This window comes from Loxodonta africana, chromosome 7 (assembly GCF_030014295.1).
Source record: "Loxodonta africana isolate mLoxAfr1 chromosome 7, mLoxAfr1.hap2, whole genome shotgun sequence".
Lineage (NCBI taxonomy): Eukaryota > Metazoa > Chordata > Mammalia > Proboscidea > Elephantidae > Loxodonta > Loxodonta africana.
This window is the reverse complement of record NC_087348.1, coordinates 37027081-37039884: the sequence shown is the minus strand read 5'-3', so window position 1 is coordinate 37039884 and position 12804 is coordinate 37027081. Positions and strand designations below refer to the sequence as shown.

Genomic DNA, 12804 nt, shown 5'->3' with positions numbered 1-12804 from the left:
CCTGTGGAGACCTCTAGCCTAAACCTTTATAGGCAAGTATCTGTGATTAAATATGACATTCTATGCCATGATTTTCCAGGGTAGAACAGAATGGTTTCTACTGGTTAGTTTGGCTATTGTTTTCTTCTCTACTCTCTTTGGTATATAGGAAAGAATAAAAAGTGGTCGTCGTACTCGCTATCTACTACCAGGTAGGTTTTGGCTAAATTCTCCTATAATGGTATTATTGCAACTTATGGTTGCAATAATGGTATTATTGCAATTTCCCTTTTCCTTATTTCCCCCTGGTATTGCCTTTGGTCAATGCTAAGAAACCCTGATGATAAAATAAGCTTCCTCATAGTATGCAAATTAGCAGCCAAAATTTTTAGCTAAGTGGGGTGTGAATACCGATGACCTGACAAGCCCCATTATAGCTGTGTAGAAAAGGGCCCATGAGGATTTTGTCCCTTCTGACCCACTACTGAGCTTGTTACTGGTTTACTCACCTGTGGAAGAAAGTTCGGACGTGGAGTGAGTCTGGGAGGGGGAATAAACTGTGGTACTTTGATGGGCTGAGGAGGTGTTGCCTGAACCTGCTAAAAAATGGGAAAGGTAAATAAATCAGAGAGGAAAGCCAGTTGTTCAGTATCAAAGCTAGGCATTGTTAAAAGTATTTGCAGCATGGCTATTCTCTGGATCAGACAGTATTTTCTATAAGCTTCCACTATAGAACTAATCATCTGAATTAAGACTGCATTAAGAAACTTTTTTACTCTCCCACCTGCACGCTTTACCTGCAGTGTAAAGCAACCACATTTCTGTGTCCTCCCCCACACCTAATGTAGAACACAGCAGGCTCAGCAACCTTCGTCAGTTTCCTCTGACATTAGAGAACTCTTGCACTTACGTATTTTAAAAGTCAAGACTGGATCCAAAGTAAAATTAGACTGGCTGCCTGGCCAAATGGGCTTTTTCCTAACATGAGTGCTTTATCGAACAGTGAACAGCTTTATTCCTAAGGAGAATTTCCTAACTCTTAGCATCTGGCTGAGTTATCTGGTTGTTTCTTTAAGGATTCCTGGGTAAGCGGTGAAGCTTCACTTTATTGCTCTCTGATTTCACTCATCGCTGGGCATCATTCAAAAGCCACCAAGAGCTCTTAGCTGCCATTTTAGAATGGAATTTTAATTCAAAAATTAGATATATTTCCCCCAAGCTTTAGAGAGCCTCAGTTTCTAAATGGCTTTACCCTAGAAACCTCAGGAACATTTTTTTGTTCAAGCACTCCCTCCTTCAAGAATCTTTTTTCTGACAGACCTTGGACACTGACGCCATTAACATACAGATTTCTTGAATATTCTGAAAGTGCTTCACTCAACTCCAGTACTTTCTGAGTATAATCAGCTTAAAGGAGGAGTGAATTAAAAGAATTTAACAGGGAGTTTTCCCCAAAGCAGAAATACAGCACGAGAGAATTTACGTACTCAGGTTTCACATAGAGGACTATGGAAAGAATAGAAGGAAAGATAAATGAAACACCTTGTATGCCTCTGTGCAGGACATTTGTTCCCCTAAGGTCAAGTCATATCTTGACCTCAAACAATGCACTACACGAGTTTTGGCCCTTAGAATCAGGACAGCTCCATAGTTATTTAAGCAGATGGTACCAATGCCAGAGTCCCTTGTCAGCACTGAAGGGGAATTTGGTACAGTAGGAGAGTGACAGAGGCTGAGAAATCCAGCAGGAGTCTAAATGGACATATCCTACAAACGCATATCCTGAACCCTCTCACATGGGCACACAAGAGTAGCAGCTGTTGGCTTACCAGAGTGACTGTGTTTTTTGCCACAATTTGGACAGCCTCTGCCCCAGGCCCAGTGACCTTACTAGACGTCTGGAGGTTGACTGGTGTGTTCTGCACATCAGTGCTGAGCACAGCCTTCTGACTGTTGATGGCGGTCACCATAGCAATGGTAGGTCTCTGGCCCACAACAGAGGCAGGCATGGTCGCAGTTGCTGCTTTCAAGACGAGAGGTAGTGTCTTTGTGGTAATCATAGAAGCTGTAGTTACAGTCTTCTAGGAAACATGGAGAACAGATATTAGGACATCGATGTGTGATCCCACTGAACAATATGCTCTAAACCCCAGAAGTTAAAAAAAAAAAAAAAAGGAGTAATTCTTATAATCAGTCAAGTTTCTCTCTATAATAGCATTTCTTTTGTGTACATAGAGCACACTTCTTACTATAGGGAAAGGTAATCCCTTGTTTGCTAGAGTTCTCAAATTTAGCTTCATTCATAAATGGGCAAGTTAGTTCACAGTGATAACTGCTGACTATTATGGGCGCAAGGTTTTCAACAATGAATAAGGTGAGTATATAGGATATGCGTGTACTTATTTCTTCCGCTCCTTCTAATTCTTTGCTCTCAATTGAGAAACTTTACAGAAGCCGCAAGTCAATAGGGCACATATCATCTCTATCTTTTACTGCTTCAACCTCATCAATATGAAGAAAGTCATCATATAATTTTGGTTATCTGCCTCCTGTGACATAAATGCTGGGGTAAAGGGACAACGTCTCTTCATTTTTTGAGTATCACCCTGGAGAGGAGGAAGTGAAATTCACATGAGGATTAGCATAACTGTTGCCCCAGAGGCAGTAAACCCCAAGCTCCAGATAATGAAACATATTAATCAACTGATACCGAAAGGACATGAGTTACCACCTATAATCTTTTCTCTGGAGAACTGCTGTAGAAGTTACCAAAGATCCAGTAAGACGTGACAAGGTGGAAACAAACATCTGAGTTTCAAAAAGCCTTAGAGATCAGAGAATGAACTGAGGTGAGAGGACTCGACGGATGCTCCCTAAATGCCACGGCAGCTCTGAAGCTGCATTCTTCTAGACTTTTTACTCCAGTATTTAAAGGAGTCAGTTACAAATAATATAAATAGCCTTTTTACATAGAATATATCATTATCTGGTGCTATTAGTCACTCAAGATACAGACATTTCAGGGACATGAAAATTTATCCAGTCCAACTTGTTGGTTCTGATTTTGATAATACACCAACCTTTTTCTTCTTGTGATGTCCAATTTGCTAGCCACTTGGAAACTCTATGGGGCAGTTCCACTCTGTCCTATAGGGTCGCTATGAGTTGGATTCGATTTGATAGCAAACGGGTTTAGCCACATGTGGCTATTTATATTTAAATTAATTAAAACAAAATGAAATGAAAACTTCAGTTCTTCTGTTGCACTAACGTGTTGCCATCGTCATCGAGTCCATTCCCACTCACAGCGACCCTATAGGGCAGAGGAGAACTGCCCCACAGGATTTCTAAGGAGTGGTTGGGGGATTCGATCCACCAGCTTCTTGGTTCGCAGCTGGGCTCTTCACCAAACCACCAGGGCTCCTCAGTTGCACTAGCCACATTTATATTCCCAAATGTCACGTATGGCTAGTGACTACCAAACTGGACAGCAGAGATAAAGAACATTTCCGACATGGCAGAAAGTTCTACTGAACTGCATTGCTCTAGACTTTTTCTGAAATAGATCTTGACAACTTTGTGACTTTCTATCTCAGTGTCTATATAAGTGACTGTTTATTAAATTGTTTGGTTCTAGATTAATTATTTCCACACACATACACATTATCTAATCTTTAAACATCTTCTTTCATTTTTCTTTTAATCAAAAAACTTCAATGACCTGGCCTCATCTATCCCGTCACAGCCTAATCAGCAATTCTTATTAATGCCTATTAACAGAAATCACCCAAATCTTTGTTTCCTGTTAGAGGCAACAACACAGGAGTGGCTTACTTTCTTTGCCATTGCTTCCTCAAATGTGAAATGGGAACTAATATTTATTTTGGGGGCGGTAGCTCATTCACCTTCTATTAGTGATGAAAACCAAATAAAAGTTAAGTATACGTATCATTAGAAATGTTATAGTAGCATAGCAGCAAGAACTGACTTTACATTACTAGCCACTTTAAATAAGTTTTTTTTTTTTTAAAAAAAACACAGTGTGATATTAGCCCTATCTTTCAATTTAAGACATTTAAATACAAAGAACTTTTGAAATGGTGAACAAGTCACACCAGATGGCATTCAATCCTGGTGCCAACCATGGTTTGTGGAAGGAAAGCTCGAGTCAGCAGAACTCACTGACATGGATTGTAAAAACAGTTGTGCATGTTGCTACTGCTTTAAAAGAGATGAGCGTATTTTTGTTTGAAACATTCCTTGTTTCAGGTAAATTCATTATCAGTATTTTAAGTAACCCTGAAGTGATCAGTCTAGAAAATGGTTAATAAAACCTCAAACTCACTTGAATTATATACTTACCATTAACCCTAAGACTGAAAGAACACTGACACCTTGTTCACATCTTAGTTTAGCATTTTTATTCTACTTTACAAATATTTAGCTGGGACTAAACTAATTTCACTACAAAAATCTATCATCTATATAACTCTTTTTGAATAGTGCATAGGCACAAGAAGACCTAGGACTATACGCTTCAATGAAAACTTTCTGCAGAATATCTTTATTAACTATTTATTGACACCAAGTCACAGGTCTTGATTAGATCTTTACCCTTGATCTGGTCCTTATTTTACTCTACGTATTAGGAAACATAAACCAAATTTGTGGAGTGGTGCATTTCAGATAATGAAGGGAATCTAGGACTTTGAAAACCTGAACTGTTCCGGCAGGAGAATGAGAAGACACAGAGAGGAAAGGTGTCTGACAACAAAGAAAATTATTTTTATGGAAGCTGTGATTAGTCTTTGGCTAGCTGACAACATCCAAGTATGATCACCTTCAAGAGAAAGCGGTAGTTTCCCCACAGTTTCACGAAGTGGTTCTTTAACTTTCACAAAAGCCAACGTGCATCATCTGGGAGTTAATGCAGAAATACACAGCAAGGAACACTAACAGAAAAACCCTTTTTAATATTTAGTTATTATTGTTGTTTACCTACAAAGCTTGAGTTACTGTAAAACAGATGGACTCCAATGTACAAAGCAGTACTGTATTTAAGAAAGATTGTCACTATGGGCTCTAATTAACCTCCACATCTACTATAGATTGTTCTTACATTCTTTTAATTTTTAATGGAAAGTCACTGCTGTACACTCCAACAACAAAAAGAAACTCCCTTTTTGTCTCCAAGGGTTTATTTTCTGTTTGGTTTTATTAACTGCTCTCTCCTTTACATTTGTATTACATCATTAAAAAAGAGGAAGCTGTGAATATAGGTTAAAGGGTATACCTGTATTCAACTGTTCTATTCTTTTACTTTTTCTATAGGTTGGAAATGTTTCCAAATACACATACGTGCATGAGTTAGAGTTAACTAAGTAAAGGAAACTGGTCCACCCCCGACATGAGACTTCCTCATTGCCTCCTCTATGCCTAGATACATGGCTAATTACCAGGTTCAGAGTAAAAAACTCTGATTGTTACCTAATAGTTATTCCTTTCTGAACTTACGTATTTAATTTACATCATATCCAACCTCCCATTAGTCTCTGTCCTCATCCTCATGAACTTTTAATGACTCCCCTTCTGACTGCCAAAAAACCCAAAAGTTTTGGCATGTACTGGAGGGCTTCCACAAGCTAGTTCCATCCTACCTTATTGGCCTTATCCTCCCTCTTGCTACTGTTTCATGGAATCCACGCCCTAGCCACACAAGTTTACTTGCTACTCCCAGGGTATGCATTTACTTTTCTGACTCCATACTCCTGTTCATACTGTTCTCTACACCTGCAGTGCCCTTCCCCCTCTGCTCATCACTGAAATCCCATCCATCTGTCATGGACCTGCTTGAATGCCACCTCCTTTGTGAACTGCTCTCTGATCCTTCTAGTCAAAATGACTCTACCCTCTGGTATTTTCACAGTTCTTTACCAGTACTTCCATTTTATTCTTCTCTGTTAGCTGTTTGTATTTCCTTCTCCACATTTAAAAAGTTTTGAGGACAGAAACTGTCTTATTTGTGAATCCATCTTTCACAGTGCCTAGCACTGTATTTGTACAAAGTAGAGACTCAATAAATATTCAAAGAATGAATAAAACTATGTGTCATAATGTACCAGATTCTAGGGCTCCCAAGGGCAGGGACCATTGCTACCACTTTGTTTACCAGAATCTGGCTTATAGAGGACATCCAATAAATACTGATCAAAAGTTTACTGTAGAACACAAAACAAAGAAACCTAAAGGACTTTTTGGCTTTTAACATTAAACATTTGCATTAGACAATACAAAACAAAGGTTAGCTAAAGCAATTAAATATATTAGATGGACCACCAGATGGAGAGATACTATACAATACTGTTTGGGGACAGCCTCTGGCCCTTCCCCATCCACTATTCCAAAGCAGCGCAGAACACAGATTACCAGGGAAGGGAATAACTATTATTTTCTCTAATTTGTGCAATTTGGAATGTTATTTGAACAGAAAGTTTCCACGCGTTAAGAGAGAAAACTCCTACATACCAGGAAACAATGAATTCTACCATACTCCTTCCACGTAAACACTTTGTGATCGAACTGTACTTTGGCAAAGGAACAACCTAATCCAGCTCTGTTTAAAACTCTAACGAAAGTAATCTTAATAAACAATCTTTCAGAAGCAATACAAGTCAGGCTCAGGGGATTTTTAAAGTCAGCTTGAATGCCTCATGCAAATATTCTTGGGGTAGAGGTTAGGGTAAAAATATGTAAGTCACTCTAGCTATATGATTTACAACAGGGATTTCTCTTTTTCTTTCGTGTTTCTTTTTTTTGGTATTGTATGGCAATATAGAAGAATGGCTGAAGGGATAGTTTTTCCAGCCAGAACATCTGTGTTCAAATCTTGGCTGTACCACGTACTACCTATATGATCTTAGGTAAACGACTTAAAACTCTGTGGCTTTGTATTCTCCTCTAAAAAACAGAGATACTAATAATAATACCTTTCTCATAGAGAAAGTACGTTATATATGTAAAGTGCTTAGGAGAGGGCTGGTAAAAACTCTATGTAAATGTTAACTAGCTTTAGTATTTAAAAAATTCTATTCAGTATATCAAAAGAAGCTCACTTGCAAAATGTATCGATGAACCAGCCTAATATCCACAGATCAATGATAAAGTAAACTGTATTCTTTTCCTCTACATATGAAGATATAGTAAAGACTTCGTGTTGCAGATGATCCCAAAGTCCTTGAACTCATGGGAAAAAATGATTATATAGGTGTAAATGTGTATTTTTCTGGAGAGGTTATCCACAGCTTTCAGTAGAGTCTTAAAGTGGTCCATGACCTTAGGGATCAAGACCACTGCTCAAATGTCTGTTTTTAAAAGACACGCCCATATTACAGGTAAGCGTGAGGAGATGAAGCCTGGATAGTTTCCTTAACTGAACGCCATTTCCATTCCCAAACATGTCCTTTTTGTGTATCTTGACTGCCTTACTACCCTCACATTATATGTTAGTTTAAATGCCTTTGCAGTAAAAACATTTACACAGCTACTCCTAGTTAGAATGTTAAGCTCCTATCCCTTAATTCTAATTTTGACCTGTAGCTTCCATGTGAGATCTCCTTCAGTGTATTAGAACAGATTTGATATTCCCATGACTACAGACTTACAAATGAATATATCATTTCTATTAGTAATGGAAATATATCACCCTCTGATTGCTTTTTTCTACCTGGTCTCAAGGGCACTGATACTGAAATACTCCTCCTAATTGCTAAGAATTCCGAAAAACAATTCTCGAAGAGGTCAAGTTTCACAGACCTTTAGAATCAATACAAATGAATACTTCCAAACATTCAAAATAAGGCTTTAGTTCTGTTCTAATGCAAAGAAGCATTTTTTCTTTGTTATTGACTACCTTTCCTCCTTCTCTGGATAGGAAGAAAAATCATTTAACTTTTGTTCTTTAACAACGTTATTTCCTTATATTGATAAATTTCAAGTGATTCTTATCCCAGTTATAGTGTAAAAGGGCAACCAAAACAACGTTTGTTCAGTGCTAGGTTAGCAGAGTCTGAACCGAGACCCAGTTCCACATGACCAACGACCAACCGATGCTCAGTGGGAAGCCTGCGGCGCTCTGCCCACACTGTACCTGCGAGACCCAGTTCCACGTGACCAACGACCAACCGATGCTCAGTGGGAAGCCCGCGGCGCTCTGCCCACACTGTACCTGGGAGACCCAGTTCCACGTGACCAACGACCAACCGATGCTCAGTGGGAAGCCCGCGGCGCTCTGCCCACACTGTACCTGCGAGACCCAGTTCCACGTGACCAACCGATGCTCAGTGGGAAGCCCGCGGCGCTCTGCCCACACTGTACCTGCGAGACCCAGTTCCATGTGACCAACGACCAACCGATCCTCAGTGGGAAGCCCGCGACGCTCTGCCCACACTGTACCTGCGAGACCCAGTTCCACGTGACCAACGACCAACCGATGCTCAGTGGGAAGCCCGCGGCGCTCTGCCCACACTGTACCTGCGAGACCCAGTTCCACGTGACCAACGACCAACCGATGCTCAGTGGGAAGCCCGCGGCGCTCTGCCCACACTGTACCTGCGAGACCCAGTTCCACGTGACCAACGACCAACCGATGCTCAGTGGGAAGCCCGCGGCGCTCTGCCCACACTGTACCTGCGAGACCCAGTTCCACGTGACCAACGACCAACCGATGCTCAGTGGGAAGCCCGCGGCGCTCTGCCCACACTGTACCTGCGAGACCCAGTTCTACGTGACCAACGACCAACCGATGCTCAGTGGGAAGCCCGCGGCGCTCTGCCCACACTGTACCTGCGAGACCCAGTTCCACGTGACCAACGACCAACCGATGCTCAGTGGGAAGCCCGCGGCGCTCTGCCCACACTGTACCTGCGAGACCCAGTTCTACGTGACCAATGACCAACCGATGCTCAGTGGGAAGCCCGCGGCGCTCTGCCCACACTGTACCTGCGAGACCCAGTTCCACGTGACCAACGACCAACCGATGCTCAGTGGGAAGCCCGCGGCGCTCTGCCCACACTGTACCTGCGAGACCCAGTTCTACGTGACCAACGACCAACCGATGCTCAGTGGGAAGCCCGCGGCGCTCTGCCCACACTGTACCTGCGAGACCCAGTTCCACGTGACCAACGACCAACCGATGCTCAGTGGGAAGCCCGCGGCGCTCTGCCCACACTGTACCTGCGAGACCCAGTTCCACGTGACCAACGACCAACCGATGCTCAGTGGGAAGCCCGCGGCGCTCTGCCCACACTGTACCTGCGAGACCCAGTTCCACGTGACCAACGACCAACCGATGCTCAGTGGGAAGCCCGCGGTGCTCTGCCCACACTGTACCTGCGAGACCCAGTTCCACGTGACCAACGACCAACCGATGCTCAGTGGGAAGCCCGCGGCGCTTGCCCACACTGTACCTGCGAGACCCAGTTCCACGTGACCAACGACCAACCGATGCTCAGTGGGAAGCCCGCGGCGCTCTGCCCACACTGTACCTGCGAGACCCAGTTCCACGTGACCAACGACCAACCGATGCTCAGTGGGAAGCCCGCGGCGCTCTGCCCACACTGTACCTGCGAGACCCAGTTCCACGTGACCAACGACCAACCGATGCTCAGTGGGAAGCCCGCGGCGCTCTGCCCACACTGTACCTGCGAGACCCAGTTCCACGTGACCAACGACCAACCGATGCTCAGTGGGAAGCCCGCGGCGCTCTGCCCACACTGTACCTGCGAGACCCAGTTCCACGTGACCAACGACCAACCGATGCTCAGTGGGAAGCCCGCGGCGCTCTGCCCACACTGTACCTGCGAGACCCAGTTCCACGTGACCAACGACCAACCGATGCTCAGTGGGAAGCCCGCGGTGCTCTGCCCACACTGTACCTGCGAGACCCAGTTCCACGTGACCAACGACCAACCGATGCTCAGTGGGAAGCCTGCGGCGCTCTGCCCACACTGTACCTGCGCAGCAGTCACGTTAGGAGAGGGCGCAGCCGGCTGCTGGGTGTGGTGGTGGTGGTACTGCTGTTGTTGCTGCAGTTGCTGTAGTGGTTGCTGCTGTGCTGTTTGTAGTTTGTTTTCAGATTGGGGCAATGGCTGTATTTGGAACTTGTCTGGTTGTTCTTGCTTTACTATCAGGTTCTTCCGTAGCTGTTCAACTACTCTTTTCTACCAAATGAAGACAAAAAGAATGAAAACATGTAAGGATATTGTTCTATCAGCAGCAAAGAAATATGGAGTAATTATATGCCCCTGACATTTTTTCTTTAACTAGCTTCATCTAAAACGAGTTACATCTAAAATTTACATATGTTCTACACGTGAGGAGTTCAAAGCACTTAACTGACGTGATTGTTTAACATGAAACCCACAGCATAAGAAACATTTTACATAGGAAGAAAAACTGGGGCACACAGATGAAAAGAAAAGCTATTGGAGATCACACAGCAGAGCCTAGGTTTCCTAACAATCACTACCTTAGCATGCTAGGCTGGAAGGGGAGCATAGTGTGGTACTGAAAGCCTGACTCTGGAGCCATACTGCCTCAACTCAAACTTCAGTTTGGCTACTTACTACCTGTGCGATGTTTGGCAAGTTACTTAACCTATCTGTGCCTCAATTTCCAGTTCTATAAAATGAAGTGATTAACAGCATCTACCCCTTAGGTTCCAAATGAGGTAATATAAGTGAAGCACTCAGATCTGTGCTTGGCATACACTGTGGGCCATTATTTCTTTTCCCATCTGATAACATAGATACCAGTTGTACTATTTTTTTTTTTAATTTTTATTGTGGTTTAAAGTGAAAGTTTATAGATCAAGTCAGTCTCTCACACAAAAACTTATATATGCCTTGCTACATACTCCCAACTGCTTTCCCCTAATGAGAAAGCCTGCTCCCTCCCTCCACTCTCTCTTTTCGTGTCCATTTCGCCAGCTTCTAACCCCCTCTACCCTCTCATTGCCCCTCCAGACAGGAGATGCCAACGCAGTCTCAAGTGTCTACCTGATCCAAGAAGCTCACTCCTCCCCACCATCCCTCACCATCCCACTGTCCAGTCCGATCCCTGTCTGAAGAGTTGGCTTTGGGAATGGTTCCTGCCCTGGGCCAACAGAAGGTCTGGGGGCCATGACCACTGGGGTCCTTCTAGTCTCAGTCAGACCATTAAGTCTGGTCTTTTTACGACAATTTGGGGTCTGCACCCCACTGCTCTCCTGCTCCCTCAGGGGTTCTCTGTTGTGTTCCCTGTCAGGGCAGTCATCGGTTGTAGCCGGGCACCATCTAGTTCTTCTGGTCTCAGGCTGATGTAGTCTCTGGTTTATGTGGCCTTGTGTCTTGGGCTCGTAATTACCTTGTGTCCTTGGTGTTCTTCACTCTCCTTTGGTCCAGGTGGGTTGAGGCCAATTGATGCATCTTAGATGGCTGCTTGCTGGCGTTTTAAGACCCCAGACGCTGCTCCCCAAAGTGGGATGCAGAATGTTTTCTTAATAGATTTTATTATGCCAATTGACTTAGATGTCCCCTGAAATCACGGTTCCCAAGCCCCTGCCCCTGATAACACTGGCCTTCGAAGCATTCGGTTTATTCAGGAAACTGCTTTTGGTTTAGTCCAGTTGTGCTGACCTCGCCTGTATTGTATGTTCTCTTTCCCGTCACCTAAAGCAGTTCTTATCTACTGTCTAATTAGTGAATACCCCCCACCTTCCCCCCTCCCCCCTCTTGTCCAGTTGTACTAATTGTTGTTAATCAAACACCAAACGTCTACCCCAGTTTAAAACACTAAACATCTCTGATCACAACACCATCAAAGCAGAAATTAACAACAGGAAGAGCAAGGAAAAAAAATCAAATACATGGAAACGGAATAACACCCTGCTTAAAAACCACTGGATAAGAGAAGAAATCAAAGATAGAATCAAAAAACTCCTAGAATCAAATGAGAATGAAAACATATCATACCAAAACCTTTGCGACAAAGCAAAGGCAGTGCTGAGTGCACAAATTTAAAAAGAAGGGACAAAATCAAAACATGAGCTACACAACTCAAACAAATAGGAAGAAAACATCAAAAGAAGCCCACAGCCACCAGAAGAAAGGAAACAATAAAGATCAGAGCAGAAATAAATGAAATAGAGAATAGAAAAACCATAGAAAGAATCGACAGAACCGAATGTTGGTTCTTTGAAAAGCTCAACAAAACTGACAAGCCACTGGCCAAACTGACCAAAAGAAAAACAGAAGAAGACGCAAATAACCCAAAAGAGGAATGAAATTGGGGACATTACAATAGACTAAAAGAAAAAGGATCATAACAGAGTATCATGAAAACGTATACTCCAACAAATCTGAAAACCTAGAGGAAACGGACAAATTTCTAGAAACACACTACCTGCCCAAACTAACACAAAACGATATTGAAAATATGATCAGACACATAACAAGAGACTGAAAAAGTAATTTAAAAAACTCCCAACAACAACAAAAAGGCACTGACCCAGAAGACTTTACTGGAGAATTCTACCAAACATTCAGAGAAGAGCTTACACCAGAACATAGAAAAGGAAGGGATACTTCTGAATCCATTCTATGAAACCAGCATAAACCTGATACTAAAACCAGGCAAAGACACCATACAAAAAAAGAAAATTACAGACCAGTATCTCTCATGAATATAGATGTAAAAATTCTCAACAAAATTCTAGCCAATAGAATTCAGCATCATATAAAAAAAAAAATGATACATCATGACTAAGTATGATTCATACCAGGCACGCAA

General features: G+C 42.8%; 1 protein-coding gene across 15 annotated transcripts in view; it reads right to left on the bottom strand.

The window, feature by feature from the left end:
- PHF21A (PHD finger protein 21A) overlaps positions 1–12804 on the bottom strand; it is a 213743-nt gene that overhangs the window by 32303 nt on the left and 168636 nt on the right. For 12 of the 15 annotated variants that reach the window (XM_064288225.1, XM_010592099.3, XM_010592098.3 and 9 more), the window contains 3 exons: positions 9990–10196; positions 1809–2060; positions 489–578 (listed from right to left, as the gene is read on the bottom strand). In XM_064288225.1, the coding sequence (XP_064144295.1) occupies positions 489–578; positions 1809–2060; positions 9990–10196 (549 nt within the window). The remainder of the gene's footprint in view (positions 1–488; positions 579–1808; positions 2061–9989; positions 10197–12804) is intronic. The other 3 variants (XM_023550687.2, XM_010592101.3, XM_064288232.1) reach the window with 3 other exon arrangements.